Source organism: Anas acuta, chromosome 13 (assembly GCF_963932015.1).
Source record: "Anas acuta chromosome 13, bAnaAcu1.1, whole genome shotgun sequence".
NCBI lineage: Eukaryota > Metazoa > Chordata > Aves > Anseriformes > Anatidae > Anas > Anas acuta.
This window is the reverse complement of record NC_088991.1, coordinates 15,868,973-15,891,209: the sequence shown is the minus strand read 5'-3', so window position 1 is coordinate 15,891,209 and position 22,237 is coordinate 15,868,973. Positions and strand designations below refer to the sequence as shown.

Here is a 22,237-nt window from a genome sequence, read left to right as displayed (position 1 = left end):
AAATATTATCTCAAAAAAAAAAAAAAGTAATGGAAAATTTCTGTTTATGAATATGGTAGGCAAAATGAAAAGATTCCATGGGGGTAAATTGTCATGGGAAAAAAACAAAATCATTAGACTGAAATCTAGTCGGGATAATTACAGGTGAAGAAAGGCAATGCTATTAGATTCTTTCACTTAAGGGTTCTTTGGAAGTATTTACTGGACAGTAGCAAGTGTTAACTTTTAATACATGCAAATTCACCTTTCTTTTTCCTTGGTAGAAAAAGTATTCTTATTTTCAAAAGCACGTATTGTTACTTTCGAAAATACTTTATATTCTTTATCCAATATAATTGCTATTTAAATTTATATTCATCTATTTTGTAGAACTGCCAATGTTAAAAACCATTTCTGTAATAATTAGTTGATCAAATAGCTTTTTCTATAGTGCAGAAATCAGGATAACAGAATTGCTTATTGAACTGTTGTGAAATATAACTGTGTCCCCATTTAAACTGGGGACAAGGTTGGTCTCTAAATTTTGTCTCAGTGGAATGATTGTTTTCTCTGTGGTTATAGTATCTCATTTGTAATAGGATTGTTAAGATGCTGTCTTAACAACAGTAATTTCCCTAATTATGTGGGAAAGAATACCATGTTAATGAGCCTCTTTTTACTGTATGATTAGTGTTAAAACATTCTTCCCAAAATTGTTTAATAGTTGTATAGATAAAGTTAACTTGCCAAAATACATAAATGTATATATACTTATAAGGTTAAATTCTGTAAGACATCAAATGATGCTTATTTTAGTGATAAAAGTGGATTTCTTTTTCTCAGGTATAGATGCCAAATTAAAGTAATTTGAACGTTATGACATTAATTTCATGGCTGTTTGTTAGTTGTACAGTCAAACTTTGAACTTGAAATTTCTGATCACTGGTGACTTCTGTAATCCACTGGGAGAAGTTTAAAAAATAATAATAAAGTAACAATATTGCATTTAATTTTTTTAATGTGCAGCGGAAACAAAGACTGCTTCTGGGTTAGTATGCAGAGTATACATTTTTGTTGGAAGCAGAAAGTTGCATAATGTTTGCGAGTTTTTTAGTTTATATATGTATTTTTGTGGTTTTTTTTTTTTTAGATAAAATATTTGAGTTGTTAACTATCAGCAATTTTTAAGTGATTTTCTAATGCTAAAAGTGCTGTGTCAGCTAATTATGTCACTTACAAGTTGCTTAATACTGTAACAGAATTGTAACCTTTGAAACAATAGTGGAACTTCATTATGGATATCTTCAATTGTTATGGTATTTTTCTCTCTCTTTTTTTGGAGCCACACAATCATTTCCTTCCCACACAGAGGCAGTGTCTGTGCACACGTGTGTGCGTAAATAGTCCTTGCAAGGGGCAAATGATCCCCAGGGGTAATATTTATACATTTCACTTAAATACATTCCTGTTGAAGTAGACCTTGACCACTGTGACATTTTCTGAAAATAAGTGTGCACTTTTCAGAAATTGTTTTTAGTGGTCTGCCAGTGTAACAAAGCACATTTTTCTCATTCTATTAACTTGATATAAGCCTGAGATCAGGTTATCATAAACAATATGCTTAATTTGGTATGTAAGCAAGGATTTCCCTTCTTTTGTAAACTGACGTGAGGTATAGGTTCATTTATCAGTCATACCGTCCAAACTTGCTCTCCATTTAATTAAAAAGTAAATAACAGTCACGAGATTGTATATTAGTGCAAAATGCTAAGGAAGACTGCTTCCTGAAGATATTTATTACGCTTGCAAAATGAATTTAGCAGATGAATAACATACAAATGTATGAAAACATAAATACATACTTGCCAAAAGACACTGAAAATTGACCTTGTTAAGTGAATATATTGCATTTTAGAATCCTAATACTAGTTACGAATACACAGTCTTTTTTTTTTTTTTTTCAAAGTTTATAAAGGACATGGGTTTGACTCATGAAAGAGCAGTGAACCATTTTGGTAGTTCCACTCTTGAAATGTAACTCATCAGAAGTGCTAACAAATATAGTGCAAGATGTGATTAGGAGTATGAATTTGAAACCATCTGGAGAAGCAGACAGGTAGATATGTGTTACCTAAAGTGGCATTTGATAAGGCTCTTTCAGTAAGGGCCTAGATTTGAGAAAAATTTCCTGCAAAGTTCCAGAAAGCTTCTGTCCAAATGGCCATGCAATTACTTACGTTTGTGTTAATTTAAGTTAGTTTACAATAAGTACATTTGAAACCCAAAGAGTACAACCTGTTTTGCAAATACATTTCCCTTACTGGAAAAGGGAGGTGCACCAGTAAAATACAAGGGCATTCTCTTCATGATCTTCTCCTAGTCAGCATGAACAAATCAAAGGGAAGACAGCAGAACACTCTAGAAATGAGAACATGTTCCCAGGGGCTCTTGGGAGCCAATTCAGATTCACAGCTACTGCTCAGAAGAAACCAAACAGGCAGGAGATGGACCATGTTTTGCATGGATGGTCTGACGTGTTCTGATTTCAAGCAGTTTCTGTAATCTGTTCTCCAGAGCGACTAAAGTGACTTAAAAGACCTAAGCTATTCTGCTGTGTTGTTTTACCATCACCAGTCAAAAGTGCTATCTCAGTTATTATATTTCTTTTTAAAATTGTAGTATCTAACCCGCTTTGGGTTGGAAGGTGACTTAACATCTAGTTCCAACCCCTTGCTGTGGGTAGGGACACCTTCCACTAGATCAGGTTGCCCAAAGCTCCATCCACCCAGGCCTCAAACACTTCTAAGGATGGGCATCCACATCATATTTTCATGGACAATTTTGATTAAGAATAAGTTAATTTAGAAACTTTTTTTTTTTTTTGACTTAGCTGATTTGTGTCTGCAAACTGTTGCAGGCTGTATTAAAATAAATCAAGGAGGTAGCTTGTACTATGTGAAGTACCTCAGCAAAAACTGTGGGTGAGGTCTGAAACTTCTACTGAATATTTTATTTATGAATTTTAATGAAGGCTGACTAAAAATGCAATTCTTTGTCCAGTTTCCATTTAGTCAACTGACAACTTTCATTAAGATGCAGTGATGAGAGCATACCCAGCATAAATTTCACTTTAAGAAGTTAAAAATCTCATCACTGTGTTCTACAGCTTCTGTAATTCATGTCTCTTTGTATTGTATATTTTGATACCCCAAAATAGGGTGTTCTTTAGCAGTCGCAGTAATTAGCAGGTAGAATAGCACACTCAGCAGAAAATGTGGAATGCTGTGTAAACATCTATGGAGTATTGAAGGTTTTTTGCATACATTCTGCCAATTTTTTTTTTGAAGGTCAAATGATTGTAATTTTTCTACGCATAAAATATTCTAACATGCTAACTAACTCTATGTGTTTTGCAATCATATTCATTAGATGTTTCAGATCAACATGGAGTATAATAGTTTGGTTAAAATGTATTTACAGATCTTTGATTTAGAAAATAAATTTAATGCAGAACCAACAATAAACCATTGAATAAACATGTGTATGGTAAGGTAGACAAAGAAAATTAAGAAGATTTTCTGTACAGGAAGACTTGTATTTCAGTCTTCAGGTTGCTACTCTTGTTCTGCTCCCTTCCATCTGGTGTTGAAGATAAGTTTATATATGTGACATATTATACTTAATAGTTGAAATTACATTGATATATAATTTAAATTTACCAAGTAATTATACTGATAATCATTATGTAGAAATTAGAACCAGGTATTGATTTAGGATTTGCATGCTCTTATATCAGGTCTGGATTTAATCTAATGCATCTAAATGTAACTGGGAACCGGGGCAGAATACCTTTTGCCTTAATAAGCTGCTTTTAGACTTCAGCATTTGAGAGCCTTGAATGTACGTTTAAACTCCTACATTTTGTGCAAGTCAGAAGTATCTTCCAGTAATGTAAATCTTTTGCATAAAGTAATTATCTTCCCACTCTTTGGTGGAGTAATTTGTATTAGCCTGAAGACTGAGAGAGATAAATAAAATGTTCACCTCCTACCTGCTGAGCCTAGTCTATATTTTAGCTTTAGATTATAACACAGATGTGAGCAGGAAAATAAGTATTCATCAACAGTTTCGTAATATTGCAGCTTTGACCTCTTTTTCTTGTGGTGTGCTGTGATCAACTTTTATTAACAGTCTGAAATGCAAAGGAAGTTCACAACTTAAATATGTAAAAAATAAACCTTCTACTTGTTTTATCATACTGCACTGTAAAATCCAGCAATTTAAAAGCAGCAAGTTTGCTTCAGTCAGGAGTGAGAAGGGGGGAACCAAATAGAAAACCAAGAGGAAGATTTGGCAGAAATAGAATTCAGCTTTTACGAAGTATTGCACCTCTTAGTTTCACTGCATTTTTTTTTTTACTCTTTCTTTTCTTTATCTTGCCTTAAGGTCATCCATGGTATTCTTTTACATGAGTAGCAGTGTAGTATGTGGCTAGTAAAGATTCAGTGCATCATAAAAATAAGAGTCAACACAAATATATATGCAGTACTACAATATTTGTGGTATTCAGTTTCATCAGATTTTCCGTGTGCTTTGATTAAATCCCCAAAAAAGTGGCCTGTTTCTACTTCAAGATGTTCTTAAAGGAATTTTAGCAGTGAAAATACAGTCATTCAACAGCATCTGTCTGCATGCTGAAAATGTCATCAATAATGCACAAGATCACGTCTTGAAGAACAGTAGGATTGGCATAAATTTTACTTAGTAGAGCATCATATAAAAACTAGGCAGGGATACCTGAAGCGCTGACAGTGACAGCATCCATTACATAAAGATGTATGTCTGTGGCTTGGAAGTGTTATGTAAGTTTTTTTTTGTTGTTGTTGTTGTTGTTTTTTTGTGTTTTTTTTTTGTTTTTAATATTCGGATTTCAATTGCACTGGGATTAATAATATCTTTCTCCTATTTTCAGAGGGTGATGAGACAGGAGTGATGGATAGTCTGCTTGAGGCCTTGCAGTCAGGAGCAGCATTCAGAGATCGCAGGAAACGAACACCAAGGGGACACGGTAAGATGATTTCTTAAAACTTTTAATTATGAACTGAGTGGAGAAAAGTTATTTTGCCAAGACTTAAAAATAATTTTCTCTGGAAACCACTGAGCTACTGTGAAAATTCAGTAGGAATTCATTCTTTTTGGTCATGGATTTTTAAATATAGCTTTATATTCAGGTAATTGGAGGCTCTGAAATATAACAAGGGTTCTTCTGTTTCAAGTGTAATTTAAAAACATGACTGCACAAAGCAAGTCTGTTTTAATCATTAAAACCATAAGTATAATCAGTTTATTGTAGGCAGTGATGAAAAATGTTAACTTCTTACACGAGGAAGAGTTTGGTATAAGAATATAGCTGGTCATCATTTCTAAGCACAAGTCTTAAATATGTTCTTGTTTGGTTGGAAGATGTACTCTGTGTAGCTGTGAAAGTTGATTTACAATAAAAATCATCTACTTTTTTGAAGAAGACAATAGTATTTTACAGATGTAGTCTGAACAAGTAGTGCTTCCTGCAAGTTAGGTCATGAGGAAATTTGAGAAAGAGCTAAGCAGTTGCAGTGTTTTCTCTTTTCCATTCTTCTCCCCTCACAAGTATGCCTGTTGCATACAGTTTGTAAATAGCATTTACTATATATTTACCTTTTATTAAAGCTCACGGTATGCTCTATTTTCCAATTTTTTATTTAAAATATATTTTACATTTTTAAAAAGAAACACACCAAAAAAAAAAAGAAGCAGGCTTTAACCTAAAACCTACTTAGACTAGATTCTCCAGGTTTTTACATGGGTGACGCCCTTAAGCATGAAGGGAATGAAGAGGGTCTGAAAACACCTCACAATTAATAAGTGTATGAACATAAAGACAAAAAAATAAGGAATTGCATACATTTGAGTAATTTTCATATTGTTTTCTCCTGTGTTATTGTGGTTATTACCTTTCACTGGAGATAGTATTGAAAACTGATTAGTTTCTTTCAAATTGATTCTTAGATCTTGGTACTTAAGAGATTCTTGACACATTGACATAGTGAGGTTATGTAATACTTGGAAAAAAAGGTGTGAGGTTTCCAAAAAATATATATATTTTTTCAGTAAAGTACTTATGAATCCTTGGTAAATTAGACAAGTGTGTTGTGAACTTTAGACTTTGTGTGTGTGTTTTATATTGCTTTGTATAATTGTGAATTGTTAGTTGCCATTTTAATTATTTTTTTCTAAAACAAGATCTTTATCTGAATAAACAGAAAGTGATACGCATTCTAAACATGTCCTTCAAAAAGGTGCTATTTAATTGTTAACTCGTTACATCTGAGTTTATGTAATTCACCTAAAGCATTTAATAACTTACGCAATGTAATGTGCTAGGTAATGCACACAAGTGTCATTGTGTTAAGTAATAACTTACACAAGGTAATACTAAATAATGTGCCACTTGCTTTTATTGGTGTAAGTGCTTCTAAATCCATTTCAGTGTAGTATGTAAAGTACGCTTTGTTAGTTTTTCTGGAAAAGCATTACATAAAATTTTACACTGAACGTAAATGTATCAGAACACTCTTTCAAGCTTTTCAACACATCTTTTTTTTTTTTTTTTTAAATTAACACTGGCATTACTGCAGTCATCAAATTCTTCTGAGATCCAGAAATATAAGGCTCTACATATATGAAATTTCAAGCATAGCAGAATGCCTGTTTGCTTTTGCACTAAAAATGCATTGCTTGTTAATGATTATGGAAATACTGAAGATTATGCTGCAGCCCCATGACATCTGTAAGTTGCATCATATAACATCTGAGTTTATGTAAGTGAGATGCAGGGCTGTGCCCGATGCTTCAGATGTTGAAATTGTTTCTTTAAAGTTGTTTTTGCCTTTCATCATAGGGACCTGAAACAGCTGTAGAGTATATCTTATGGAGTATTTTTTTCTGAGAGCTGACTTGACACAGTTTTTTCTGAATCTCTTAGAAGCTTTGTTTAGGATTCCAAAACCTTTTGGATGTCTTACATGTTGGAATAGACCTTTAGAACTAAAAGTTTTTATGAGAACCAGAAGAAGTGTTCATAGTGACTAGCCTCTCAAAAAAAAAAAGTCATCCAGAATGAGAATGCCAAGGTCATGTGGTTAGAATTTTATATAAGTTTGTAGAAGTTATGTATAAGTTACTCACATTTAGGAATATTGATTTATTTTTAATTCACACTCTTCCATTTTAATAGGTATGTCTTGCTAGATGTTAAGGCTTAAATTTCTTGAGATTGGTGGCTGAATTTTGGCCACATCTCTGTGTGGTACCTGAAATTAGAGAAACCATTTTTACACACTTAAAAAGGATGTTTGTGTACTCATTTACCAACTACTTGAGTACTAATGAATAGCATGCAAAGCTAGCAGTCCACACTAGAGAAAGAGGCCAGATGGACTTCCTGGAAGTGTTGGGAAATCTCAATAATCTCAAGATATGAGATTAAATAAGGATAGTGGGGGGTATTACTCTGTGTTCACTGTATCTATCTGAAAATCGAAAAGCTCTTTACGGCAGTGGACACTACTCTCCTTCCTTCATTTAACAGACAAGTAAATGAATGATGCATTTCTGAAGTCTTTCTAAACTAGCATACACCAGCGTTAGTGCTAAAAGAGGCAATCTTGCTCTGGCAAAAAAGATTTTATTTTTTTTTTTAAGCTTGTAACAAAAGGTATACCTGACTTTCATTTTGTGACTAGCCTAAGCAAAGGGACTTCATGGAAGGCAGTAATACCATTGATTTTAGAACTCCAACCAACGTAGTTAGTAAAGAACTTCTGTATCAGGTGTGGTAACATACTTTGAAATCATACTGGTATTCAAAGTTTTGCACATGAAAAAATTTGTCACTAAAATAAAGTTCCTACCTGTTTGGAATTCTAGAATTTTGTGATTCTTTCAATTTCACTTGATCAAGAAGTAATGGTAATACTGGAATATTTTGACTCTCTAAAGGGTCTGTTTTTTATGCAACAATCCGTGCATAATTCCAGAGCCGTTTGCAGGCATAAACAGCCTGAACATCAAGCTAGTCTGAAGCCAAACAACTACTAGCCAGTTTTTTAAATGGTCTTTAGGTTTGTCTAAGGAAGTGCTGATCCCAGCCCAGCAAAGGTCTTGAGTGGCTCTGAACTACTGCACTAGTGCATAAACTATGCTGGCTTCTAAGTCACCTGCAGCGTAGTAAAGCCAAGTCCATTTGTCTACAATAGACCCAATATGTATTTTCAGTAATGGAGGTACTAAAAAGATTTATTTATTGCGTCAATAAAATAACTTTAAAAAGTATTAGGTAATATCATTTTTTATTGATGTTTTAGGAATACTGAAATGATATTTGTATGTGAGATACGCTGGGGCTTGACATGGAATGATGCTTTATGAGTATAGTGGAATTAGAAAAATGTTTCTGCATTATTCCTAGTTTAATGCATTTTTGCATGCAGAAATACCTGGAAAGAAAATTAGAAACATTCAAACGAGATAGAACTGTGTATTTCTCATGTGTCTAGGGAAACACATAAACTATTGTCATGTGTTTGGGGAAAGCACAGCATTGCTTTGAATTTGGAAAAGGGTTATATGTAACATGTAACATTTCTTAAGCGTGACACAAATTTTTGTCAACACAGTGTTTAAAGGGGAAAAAGAAGCATATAAGAAATCTAGTAAGAAGTCTAGTTACTATGTCTTAGAGATATAAATAAGATTTTTTTAAAATCTGTGCTATTTCTTTCTATGCTAAAACTACTATTATTAGATGAGTGCTACCAAAAACCATACCCTGATATTTGAAGCTTATTATATATGAAGGATTCTTTTTTCTTTTCTTTTTTTTTTTTTGGTATATATTTTGTAATATTGTCTAGGTATGAATTTCATAATGTTCATGGTTTTAAGAATTGTGGAAAAGATAATTTTAGGAGGATTTTTTGCCTAATAGCATATTATTTCTGGTTCTGTGCCATGATTTTTTTTTTTTAATCTTTCTCCAAAGTGTCTTTGGCCATTCATTCATATTATGTTGGGCTTAAATGAATACAGGTCTGACTGCATGGCAGTAGACTTTCTCAGACTACATTTTGTAGTTTGTGCTCCAGGAAAGTTTGAATTTCAAGGAGCATGCCGTGTCCTGATCAATCAAAATCTTTAATGCATCTTTATGTCACTGTCCCCATTACAGCTCTGAAACACTGGCACAGGTTTCAGATTGGTTTCATTAGTTTCAGTAGAAGATCACTGCATTATATATATACTCCTTATTTCTTTTTTGGAGGCCAGTGTAGGCTGTAAGATTCCGTGAGCATGTTATAAATAATATGTGAATTAGTTTATCCTCTTTTACCCTTTCATGGAAGTATATAACATCATAATATTGCTATTTAAAAGCCATGTGCATACAGTACAGTGCGTTCCACATGGATGTCTAAAAATAAACTAAAATAAACAAGATAGTGGTGCTATTCAGATCAGAGCTCTGTTCTTTTTGCTTTTCATTTTTTGTGTTATTTCTGTATTTTTGTACATTTTCTGTTAACGCGTTAGGTGTTTCTTGTGTTGTTGAAGATTATTTTGTTTAATATGTCAGGTATATAGAACTGTAAAACAATTTCTATGTGTCTGTAACTTCACAAACATATTATTGGAATGTAATGACAGTCTTTCTGCATATTTTCCCCATGAAATTACGAAGAACAACAGACACGTCGCACTGAATTAGGGAAATGTCCAATTATTATGCAGATTTTTTTTGCATTTCAAAGTGAACAGACTTCCAAAATAACATAAAATCGATGAAAATTAAAATCCTCAATGTTTCCTCAGGAGTTGATCTTCCTGAAGTTTTAACAGTGTGTTTTGTTTTTACTTTTTTGACAGCTTAGAACTCCAGTGATATCATTGGAAATTTATGAGAATGCCAAAAGTAAAATTTGACTCCACTACTTATCAGGGGATGTGTGAAGACTTTTGGGCTGAAAGGTTCATTAAGTCAGTCTATAGAAGCTGTCAGTCAGACTAAGCAGACCAGAGAATGCTTTTTTTAATTTTTTATTTCCTAAACAAAAGAGGGTGGGAGAAAATCCATCTTTAGGGGTCGCAGCATTTACCTTCTATAATCTCAATACACGGCCAAATTATGCAGATTTAATCTGTGTCAGCAGAATGGATAAAACAGGACACAATGGAGGATGCAATTTCTTTATGGCTTTTCTTAGGGCTTACTTTGAGTTTGAATTAAGTTGATTTTAGAACAAAACCAAACTCCACCATTACTGGGGTCTGATTACAATTTAGTACAGTGTTGAGTCAACTATATGGAAGTCAATTAGCTTAATCATTTTATTAATATAAAATTAATCTGTGGTGAATCACATTATTTGTGTATAGACATAACTCACTACATGGTGGATGACACATAAGCATGTTTTATTTTTTGATTTTCTTTACTAGAATGAAAAAGGGAGATTTACCAAAAGTTTTCTTCGAGTAGACAACCAATCTGAAGGAAGCTAGAACTGTTGTGGAGTCCGAATATTTATTTGTAGTTGGAGTAAGATTGATTCTATTACTAAGGAATATATATTTCAGAAAAAAAGATGCTGTCTGTCTCTGAACAGAGTTTGGCTGTATTTCTGTGTTGTATTTGTAAAATGTTTGTATTGTTGAATAATTTGAAAGCTTTTTAGCACTGACGTGAGAGTGTAGGGGTATATATAAGCTTGTAAAGATCTGTTTTAGCAGTTTGCTGGAACTGCACTTGTGTTAGAGTACTTACCGTTAGAGGAGTAGTTGAAAGGATGGAGGATTCAAAGACAAAGCAATCTAATGGACTATAAAAACCTGTAGAGAAGTTCTTTCATTGTATAGAGGTACTCAAACAGTCCAGGGTCTTCAGACATTTCTGTGACTTTTGACCATGGAAAGTAGAATGGACAATAAAATTGTGAATAAGAACGTTTTGTACTAGATTGAGTATCAATTGTCAGGTATTAAAGTACCTTTAGGAAGACCTTTGGTCTTCCAATTTACCCTGTACAAATTCAATACACTATAGTTTTCCGTTTGTCTCCCAGGACAGCATGTGTGATGTCCAGCTATTATTATTTGCTGGCATATCATAAGAACATTTCATGTTCAGAGAACTTTCTGAAATAGTCTATAGAGGCTTGTTTTTGCACTGAAGCTTCACATAATCTGAAGTGTTGTTTTCTAGATACAGGTTATTAGATGCTACCCTTTGTAGGTTTGGTTCTTCAGAATTTTGGCACATAATGCTCTGTAATTTCCTGTGATTGTGTCATACTTGTTTTGTCTAATGATACCTGCAGTATTATTTCCCTTCTGTTCGAATATTCAAACAAGATTTCATAAATAAAAGTAACTTACTAAACAAATCAGTTTTGGACAGGGAAGATGACTAACTGCATAAAGCACCTTATGATCCTTACTAAGTGAACACTCATGTTCTGTTTGAAACCTTTTAAGACATTGCACTTATTATGCTGTTTTAGAGGCAATTCTCGCCTTCCTTGTAGTCTGGTGCTTGATTTTAGAATGCATTCTGCCCTTCAGATGTCAGAAATAACATCTTCAGTACTATCTTCAATTCTTTTGTGTGGTTAACATACCTGACGTGGAAAAAACTGTTGATATTTTCAAGAAAGCAAAGTTTTAAACTGTCAAAACTCTCTGCAACTGCAGATAATTTTTAATTTTTTTACTTTCTTTGTTGCCTTCAGCTCCTTGAGGTGTCATCTGGCCCATGTAGTCAGGAGTTAGACAACCCAAGAAGATAATCACAACATGAAAAGAGTAGTCTGGAAGTTTGATGTGTCTTGGAATTTTCCATGTTTCCAAACATCTCCTATGCCCTGCGGTTTCTTTAGAGTCTGTGTTGAAGAACAGAAAGACTAATGTAAGCTCTAAATTCATGTCTTCTGTTTCAAAGATGCTCATGTAGCCTGGAAGGACTTTAACATCACTGCGTAAAGTACGAAACTTTAACCCGAGTTTGTCAGTTTTGTGTTCTTTGATGTATACTGGAAAAATTATCCTCATGCTGCCGGAATATTAATACATTTCAGAAAAGAAAATGCAGCAAGAGGATTCTTACACTAACACTAAAGCATCAGTTGAAGAGAGAAAGTTCTGCAAAATATCGATATTAAGGCAATGTTACTCTGAGAATTATACATATACAAGCGCATAAAACCTGTAAATGTATCTGTGGATTTTAACTGTACACTTTTTAATTGACTTATTAAAATAGGGTGACTGTGACTTCTGACTACTAAGGACTTTTAAGAATTTATTTGCAAATGACCTATTAAGGGAAATTGGTAGGATACCTTTGGAAAATATTGTTGGAACAGTTTGCATTCTCTAGGAAAAAAAAAAGTAGTCAACAAAATTGTATGGCTTCGGACTGCCAGAACTTGAATATGACACAGCTTATTTGAATTGAGGAGTTTTTTCTTGAAATTTGATTTTTCAAGGATTAAGGAGGAATATTGTAGAATAAATAACAATATTGGAATTAGAAACAACACTTGGATTTCTTAAAAAGCCAACTAAAGAACATTTGTAGACAAGTCTTTTAAATTTAGACTACAATACATTGCCACATTCTTGCATGTAACTTTATTGGTGTTTTAAGGAGTGCCATAAATCCGGATACATTTTGGATAAAAGGTTGTGTTCACCTTTAAAATTTTGTTTTATGCTTGAGTATATTTTAATTCTATTCATAAAATACAAAGATGTATTTCTGCCTAAAACATCAGACATATGCTTGTAACTTAATAGTTAAATCTCAATAAAATCAATCAAGGAAGGAATTAAAAAAAAAATAAAATACAGCTCCAGCAACTAACAGGTGACATTTAATACATAAACAAGTAACGCTGTTCAAATTTAGTCACTATTGTCTCTGGTTTTGCAATCAAATAAAGGAGTTCAGGATTTCAGCTGCATCTAAACATTCATACAAATTTAAAACAATTAACAGTTTATGATCTACGAGCAATCTGAACTGACATTCTTTTGCATTTTTTAGCTATTTTTTTCCTCCAAATCAAATTAACAGCTGGTGTTCTGTAAAGATTGCATCAGAAATTGAAATACTGAGAGCACTCTGATATATTTTTCTAAAAATGAGCTCACAGATTTGGTAATTGTATTGATGTAGGTTTTGAAGTGATGTAATCTTGAATGATAATAAACAGTAGAACTACATACTTGAAAGACAAGTAATTGTTGTCAAGCAAAACATCATTATTTGTTGAAGATAAACGTGTGCATGTAAATTATGATACTTTGCATTGGAGTGACCCTTATGCTCTTAACTACACTTCACTTAAGTGTTGTTTGTGGTATTAGAAGAGAGAAAGTTGTATTTATCTTGAAAAGATTGTATTTTTCTCTGAAATGCAGAGGAGAGGACTGGAGACTGCATATTCTTTCTCTTTTCTGTACTCTTAAAAAGAAACAAATACTGTTCTATTAATCTGTGAAGAACAGATATGAAACTCTTTAAATCGGATGGATGTTCTTCCATCACTTTTTTTTTTTTTCTGTCAAGTGCAATCTTGGAGCTTTGTCTGTGTAGCCAGAAAAAGCTCCACCTCTACTGTATTGTATTTTCTGTTCTTATTTGACTGCCTGTTTCACAAGTCAGTAAGAAGGAAAGAAGAGTTAGAGAAGTCCAAGGCAGTTTTAACAGCTACTCTTCTATGGTTACAAAGCACAGAATATTTCTGTTTCTTTTGTAGCATTTCTTGCATTTGTTGTGTCTACCCTATTCCAACAAGAATATTTTCATGACATCTTGAACTGAAGGATTAATTTGGTTCTGTTCTTTAAAAATTGTTTTATTTCTTTTTCTAAAGCTTTCTGCATTTCTGATTTTTCATTTTACCAGATTTCCCTTGTAGACTTGAATATCCTTATGATGATCTTTTCTTTGAGTGGAATTCCTGTTCCCAAATATTTTTTTCAATGATATAGTGCTTGATATAAAATTAAAAAAAAAAAAAAAAGGCAGGAAAATATATATATAAGGACTTTGATTTCTGCTTTCCAGCCTAGTGGAAACTTTGTGTGTGTGTGTCTGTACCTTTTTATTGTTACCTTTTTTTGAATATAGTGTTTTATAGATTTGATCTTGAACAATAAGGATTAAAAGGCTGCATTTGTGTTTTTGTTTTTTGTTTAGTTCAATTTTTTAACAAGAAATCTCCAATATAATAGTTTGTTTACCATTGATATTTGAAGTTATTTGAAGCTATTTGAAGTAGGCTCTTGGTTTAGCCTTTTGAAAATTATTTGATACAAATTCACTGTACTGATGGGCTAATCAGTTAAAGTTCACTGAGTTTAGCTAAACAGCGTGTGTTTGATTTAGAGAAGTCTGTGGTATGTCAACCTTTTCAGACATAATCCTACTTTCAACATTATCTGACAGGTAGTCAGCCCATCAGGCCTGAGGATGTGCGCCAAAGCAGATCATTTTTTCACTCTTGACTAGTTATTTATCTTATTGAGGCATAATTCACAACTGGCATATGGAAACTAAGAATGACCAAAGAAGGGTGTTCCAAGCCTTCCTTTTCTTTACACTATGAAAGGGTTTGTAGATGTGTCTGCAACTCAAATTTGCGTTTTGCAATTTTGTTTTCATGGCAAAATATATCCATAAAGTAAAATAAATCTTTATAAAATAAAAGAGTACAAAAACGTCTTCAGAAGAGGTGTTCCCACTTTTTTTAGCTAAATCCATAGTTTGATTCAGTTTGTAATCTAAAGTTATCTGTAGCGTTGTTTAAAGGAAAATGAATGATGAGTTGTTTCTAAATCTCTCTTGTTGCTACAGGCAATAAGAACAACTTAAGATCAATCATTTACTAAAGACATTATCTGCCACTTGGTAGATGCAAGTCACTGAAACCATGATATGCATTCTTCCATTCATGTGCTCATGTCAGTGAAAACAGCTTTCTTGAGAAAATAAATTTACCATTTAAGCACCCAGCAGCAACCCTTTTTTCACAAAGTTACTGAAGTACTTTGATCCAGAATAAACTTTCCCCTTAGCCACATAAAGAGAAACAGATGTTTAAAAAATGATAAAAGTAAGACCCACAGATCCAGCCAGACCCAGTATAATAACATACTGTTTTATACCAGAAACTTGAAAGGTATTAAAATGAATAATTTTATCCACACTTTGGAAAACTCTTCAAAATGGTAGTTTTCTCGTATCTGCAGAGTATACAAGTAAATGGTAAAGTGGACCTCACTGTTCTTTTATAACCCCAGTTTCCGTAAAGAAAATGTTAAAGTCTATTATAAACCACTATGCATATATGTACTGGAGAGACCGGTATTGCAGATAGTCATCTTCAGATGAAGTTTTCTCTTAGTTATCTATTATGTTTTCTTTGAAGTGACGTGTTTTGATATAGGAATAATGGATTCTAAAAGGATTTGATATAAGATATAAGAATAATGGATAGTCTAATTCCAAGTTCAGAACTACTCTTCTTAATCAGTTTGGTTTGATGAGGGGTTGTAGTTTCATGCTGGCATGCAGGTATGCTGTCTTTATCACTCATTCTATGCAAAAAAGTTCAGTGTCTAATAAGTAAGATAACTGTGAAAACTGTTTTTTCATAGTAATCACTTCACAGTACTTTTAGTCCACCATCTGCTTGTCAGAATTGCAGTATTTTGGTCTTTCATGTAGTCGCATTTCCAGATGAATGAAATAGTGTAAGACCAGTTTGCTTGCAGTCTCATGTCTTCTTTAAGTATAGCCTTTTAAAGGTCAATGTAGCGGTAATGGCACGTATGAAAAAAATTATCATAAATGGAATTGTCTGTTTTGAAATTGGATTTACATAAGAATTGTCTGGTTTACATAAGAATTGAATATCACACAGGAAAAAAAATAATAATAAAAAAAAAGATTGCCATCTTAAGTCCTACAATAGCAAAGGCATCTAAAATCAGGGCTCAACTGTGACATCATTAAGAGTTCTGGTTTGTCAGAAGATTGTAGGAAGCTTTCCTAGTATCCATATGATGCCCACTTGGTCCATATGTCTATGGATAGATACCACTAGGTGGTACTGTTAAACCTCCCTTTTTGAGAAGATTAAAGCAAATTTACAATCCAAGAGTGTTTCAAAAGTACCTAAGTTAAGATTTATTTTTTTTTCTGTGACTGCAGAAATAAATTATTACCTGCTTGGTTGAAATTGTTTTCACTAGAATAGGCAATATAGTCTTTCGTATATATTGCCACCCAGTTTATATATACTGTCAATAAAGCAAACTTGCAGGTGAATTGACTCCAAAGTTTTCTGAATGTGTCCCAGCTGCTATCTAAAAAACACTTTCATAATCGGTTCTCTATAAAAATATTATAAGCTTTCAATATAAAGTGCAGTTTTTGCATGTTTTTGAACTAGTAGTGTCAATGAAGAAATGCACAAAAATATTTTAATCAGTTTTTATATTTCATAGTTTAATTCCGTTCTTAACAAAATAATATATGAGTCTCCGTTGGAGAAACCATCAAACTATGACTAATGATAAATAAGGGTAGGACCTCTTTTTTTTTCTAATTTACTCTCTACTTAAATCGTCTTGTACTTTTGGTATTACATGTGGATGCTTCTATACAGTAAATAATCTTTTAGTACTGCAAAAGGCCATACTAATTCTAGCTGGAAAAAAAATGAAGCTTATTACTGTAAATGAAGATCTGATGTTAAATAGTGGGACAGCAGTACTAAACAATTGAACTTTGTAATTGTGAAATATCTAGGGTTCTTTTTAATGGAAACTACCATAAAGTTTGTTATAGTGGTTTGTTTTTTCTTATGTTTGTTTGTTTGTTCGTTTGTTTTGACAGGAACAATTGTAGTAACAGTGTAGCGGAAAAAAGAGAACTTTTATATTGATAATGGCCTATCCCATATTTTTTCTTTTCATTATTGACTTGGCAAAAGTGAAGCTTCTCATCTCAAGATCTACACAGTGTAGTTGCAGACAGCAGGGGGAAGAGTTTGGTCAAATTGCCACTATAACAAACATCTGTACAACAAAACAAAAAAATTTACATTGCCAATGACAAATCAAAGCTGAAAGTTTGCCTTGCCTGTTGTCATTCATTGCCATTCATATTTAGAAATCAGACTGCTGTGATAATTGATTTGATGGTCCAGCTTGAGTGGAAGCACTTCTGGGCATAGCAGGCCTCAGAGATGCCAAAAAAGAAGAAAAGGTGGGAATGAAATAATGCACTACTTTCTCCTCAGAGGCATGTGGCCCAGTTTTTCAGAACAGAAAAAACATGCTTTAGAAAAAGGGAGAGAAAAACAACTTAGTAACTCAGTAATAAATACAAAAATGACCAGCAGAGAAAGCAGAGACAATGAGTCTACATATTTTACTGGCAGGTAAATAATAGGAGAATGGTGTGGAAGTAATTTGATTTTTAACGGACTCTGTCCATGGGACTACATTTTTTTGTTGCCTTTTTTTTTTTGTGCAAGAAGTTTCCCCCCAAATAATAAAATAATTAAAAAAATTTTTTGAAGGTTTTTGAAGAGGGATTGATGGTTTGGAGGAAGGAAAACCAAGCAATTTCTGAATTCAAAGGGCAATATGTATGTTCTTGGATTATCTGAACTCCTATTGAGTTCGTTTACTTCAAGCAGTAAGTGATAATAAAGCTTGTTTCAATTTTTGACTGGGGGGTAGTGTTCACCCATAGCCTCCTGCTGATATGTATAACATAAGAATCTAAAGTAATAGTTGTGGAAAAAGGTAGATTTAAAAAAAAAAACTACTGAATTCAATGTTTGACCTCTTAATCACAACTGCTAGCTCAACTGTGCACCCTGGCATCAATTGAAAGAACCAAACAAAGCCAGATTAAAGATGTGAGTTGTTGAAATAGAAAATTGTAACCAGAACTGGTTTGTCTTTTGAGGAATGCTTGAAAAGATAAATGGTGTGTCAACTTTGCTGAACTCTTTGTATTCACAGTCTTAATTTTTTGATATACAGCAAAGGAGGAAATAAAATTTAACAGTAAAGACTGAAAAAAAAATAAAAGGGGGGGTTGGGGAATCTTCATGAAGTAGATAGCAGGAGGTTGTAGATATACTATTCCAGTGCATACATAAATGTTGCTACTTCTAATTCTCAGTTTTTGGAAGTACCTTGACTGTCTGAGTAAGATAAGAGTTGATGTAAGCATGCAAAAATATTATAGACGTATAAAGGAAAATTCTGTAAACAGCACAATAATTTATTAGGAGAGGATTTTATTTTTTTTAATCTATTATGACTTCATTTTTTGTTGTTGTTTTGTGTGTGTGTGTATTAGACGCAAAAGCTCGGAGTTTGATAAGCATCCAAGGTGGGATAACACATATGTCAGTATCCCTCTGAATTTTTGTCTTTCTACTAATCTGTAGAATTTCTTTAAGTATAAAAACACTGTGTTAAATTTATGGGTAGGAAACCTAGGCATCACTTGTGGCATAAAACCTGCTGCTTTTAGATCCTTTCTTGCTGCTCAAGCAGAGGTAAGAAAATGAAACAAATGCATCAGAAATTGTCACTTCATGAGGACTTAATAAGGAGCAGATTCTTGTTATTCTTTTTCTTTCTATGCACAGGCAGAAACTATCTGAGTTTAGCACAGTATTAAATGGCCTGTATGTCTAATAGTCTTCAAAATAGTCACCTTAATATAACTTATATATGATTTCCACTCCTCCCCCTTGGTGCAAGGATGATGATTCTTTTTGTCTACAGCAGGGTATCAACTTGCAATACCCAACCCAGTGCCAAATTCATTATGTCTCATCCTCAGTCGTTCTTTTTTACTTTTTGTAGACGTGTCCTCCCCTTTACATGTTTTTCTTTCTCTTTCTTGGTTGTTGCATGTTTTTCTGGCAAAGAAGAAAAGGCTCTAGCTCAAGCAAGCTTATTCCTTTATCTCTCTTCAACCTGTCTTGTGAACATCTGTAGTTGTTTTTGCTTGATTGAAGAGGGATGATGATGAAAGAATTAAGCTTTTGTGAGGCAGTGTACTCCAGGAGGATCCAAGGGTATGTAATCATGTTGGTGTCAGTACACAAATGAACCATTAAACCATTACTTGTGATCAGTCAGAAATGATAGCTGTGTCATTTTTATATGATACATTTTAATAAATTTCTATTTCTGGAATAAAACCTCATTGTAGAAGAAATCTGGTGTACTTATTCTTTTTGTTTGCTTGCTTATTTATAATAGTATAGCTCTACTTTTAAGGGTTGCACATTTTTGAAGTCTGTTTCTAAAGCCTTACTCTACTACTGTGCCTGTCATGGAGATGCGTTACATTTGTCTGTGCCATCCAGTTGATAGCTAGCAAAGGCTTTCATTGCTCTGTAGGAAGATGTAGGATTTCAAACATATTTCTTCTGTCTTTGTAAGAATTTTCGGCAAGTTTTTTTTCAAAACTGAATGAGAAAAGGATGCCAGTGGCAGTGGTATCTTCATATTAAAACAGTTTTTGTGTCTGATTCTGCTGCCATTGAAGTTAGTCATTAAACTAGTTTCCCTGCAGTTGTTTCAGGTTACAAGAAGCAATTACATATATGTTTGAATTTTTATGACAGGCATATAGTGTTATCATTTGTATCATATTGCTAGAAATCATATGGCCATTCTGAAGTCTGATCTGGTTTCAGTGGAGCATACATACTTCCCAGAATTTTCTTTTGATAAAAAAAATTAACAGAAACTTATTACAAGGTATAAATGTGTTTTGAAGCATATTTGCGCAAATGTATTTTGCATGCAAGTTCTGTTTTAACCACTGCAGTATGGTTGTTATGGGTTGTTATGGGTCAATATGGATTGACACATTCTCACAGATAGCCTAGACAAAAATTAATGGTCTGAAATAACTATATATTTCAGCAATAAAACCATTGTAGTCCACTATTTCAAGATTTCTAGGGAAGCAGGGTAAGCAATCAACTACTTAGTGACTAGAAAGCTATGCCATTTTTTCCCAAAAGATACAGTAGTCCTTTCTGAAGACTCGGAAAACACTTCAGAATTGATATATTAGTTAAAATGTCCCTTTTTACCCGTCATGCTAAAGAAATGTAAAGAGAATATTCCTAATTTTTTGTGGAAAGAATGATAATATTTTTCACATGATGTCTAGTTTTTGGCAGTTGTTAAAATTTGCTTTGAGACTTCATGAAGTAAATGCGTAGTATAGATTAGCTACCATTAACCTTGTGATTATCTAGGGATAAAATTTATTTTTTGTTAAATATCCTTGTAACTCAATATTATGAATCTCTCTTCACTGGGAGTGTGTGTTTAATTCCTATAAATAATTTATTTTTCTTAAAGTCTGAAAGTCTTTAGGTATATATTTTTCTGTATATACCATGCTTCAAAAGGTAGTGTGAAACTATTTGCCTGATTGTTACTTAATTTTGATAGATTTTATCATTAATTTTTTGTAATTCTACAAGTACACACCCTGCTTTCAAAACATACAAGGAGTAAAGAAAAATGTAACTTAATTATTTGAAGCGGTCATAGAGTATTTTTTGGAGAAAGAATTGTCTGTTACCAGTAAGCAAAATAATATTTAACATAGAAAAAATGCTCTATATAGTAAGTTTTTTGATGGTATTCAGCCTCACTTTTAAAGACCGTATGTAATAGAATGGTAACAAATAACTACTTCCCATTTCTATGTTCTCATGAAGATAGATATCCAGTTTAGATTAATACCAACACAGACTGCAACCAGAAGTTGAATCATTTCTGTTTATTTGAAAGTATTGCTCTTCTGTTTATCTTTACAGTAGACTTCCGTAACAAGTCTTAGTGGAGGTTAATGCTGATGCTGCATGGCAGGTGGGATGTGCAGTTAGCTGGAAATTATGTGGTAAGAGAGGTAGGACTGGTGAGAATTGGAGAGCTCTGTTTTAGTTAAGAGAATGGCATACAGTCAGCTAGGAGGTGATGACATGAAGCATATTCAGCTGGTGAGGAGAGTTGCCTGAATTAACCTAACTGGATCATTTGTACCTCAGTGAGTTGATATGGATCTGAACCCATTTTCTGTTACTCCAAAATGTGAGAGTTCTTTTTTGTACTTGTACTTTTGTACTTTTTTTTCAGATATTTGTGGCAAATAGTTTTATTTCCTGAGCATACAGAACATTGCCAGTTCCGTAGAGCTGCAACTAGGAAAATGCTTCCTGCTGAGCATGCTGTAGAAGATATAAGCAGATGTTGATTAAAATATAGTTTGTCATCTGCTTTTAGATACAAGATTTTTGCTGTAAATTCCACGTGGGATGTTGTAGTAATAATGCTTTCCGGGACAGTGTTTTGTAGGCAATTCTAACAATTTTCATTCTTAGTATTTTGAATTGGTCAGTATTACCATCCTTCTCTATTTGCATGTACCTACCTATCAGTCATCTCTAGTAAGCACATCAGCTACACATGGGTTAGGATCAGAGAAAATCCAGGAAATGGGGCTCATGCTTAGCATCCTGGCTGGAGAGCAGTGACTGTAAATAGAAGACTGTATCAACTGTTGCATTACTTATAGTTTCTATGCATACATATGTTCGTGCAAACTCTGTCATCTGAAGGAAGGCTTGCACACTGGAAAAAGTAATCGAGAGACCTTTTCACAACTAAGTATATTTCTGCAGAGCTACTCTCACTAACCCTGTTGCTTACTTTATTCGTACAGCAGTGGTGGTTGGAACTGCACAGATAAAATTCTGCTCATCCATTGAAACACTATTCTGACTATCTTCCACTAAATGTTAATACAGAAAGGGAGGAGAGAACTGCATTGGTAGTATTTTGTCATCTGATGCATGTGTTCATAGAATCAGACAGAAGTCTACTCTGGAAGGTCATCTGATCCACTCATCTGCTGAAAGAAGGGCCTCAGATTAGGGACTATTTCCCTGTCAAGCTATGTCTTCAGTATTTTTAATGACCAAAAAAAAAGTTTCCACTGTTTGTCTGGGGAGCCTATTATATTTAATTGTTCTCTCAGTTGAGTTGGGTTGGTTTTTTTCTTACGTAAAGGGATCACAGTGAAGGAAGAAGT

At 33.4% G+C, this 22,237-nt stretch overlaps 1 protein-coding gene across 11 annotated transcripts in view; it reads left to right on the top strand.

The window, feature by feature from the left end:
- DIAPH2 (diaphanous related formin 2) overlaps nt 1-22,237 on the top strand; it is a 252,477-nt gene that overhangs the window by 128,912 nt on the left and 101,328 nt on the right. For 10 of the 11 annotated variants that reach the window (XR_011101176.1, XR_011101178.1, XR_011101177.1 and 7 more), the window contains one exon: nt 4,952-5,047. Coding sequence is in view for 3 of the 11 variants with exons in the window: in XM_068697351.1 (XP_068553452.1) it covers nt 4,952-5,047 (96 nt within the window). In the remaining 8 variants the exon portion in view is untranslated. Of the gene's footprint in view, nt 1-4,951; nt 5,048-11,804; nt 11,981-22,237 lie in introns of all 11 variants that reach the window. The other variant, XR_011101179.1, reaches the window with a different exon arrangement.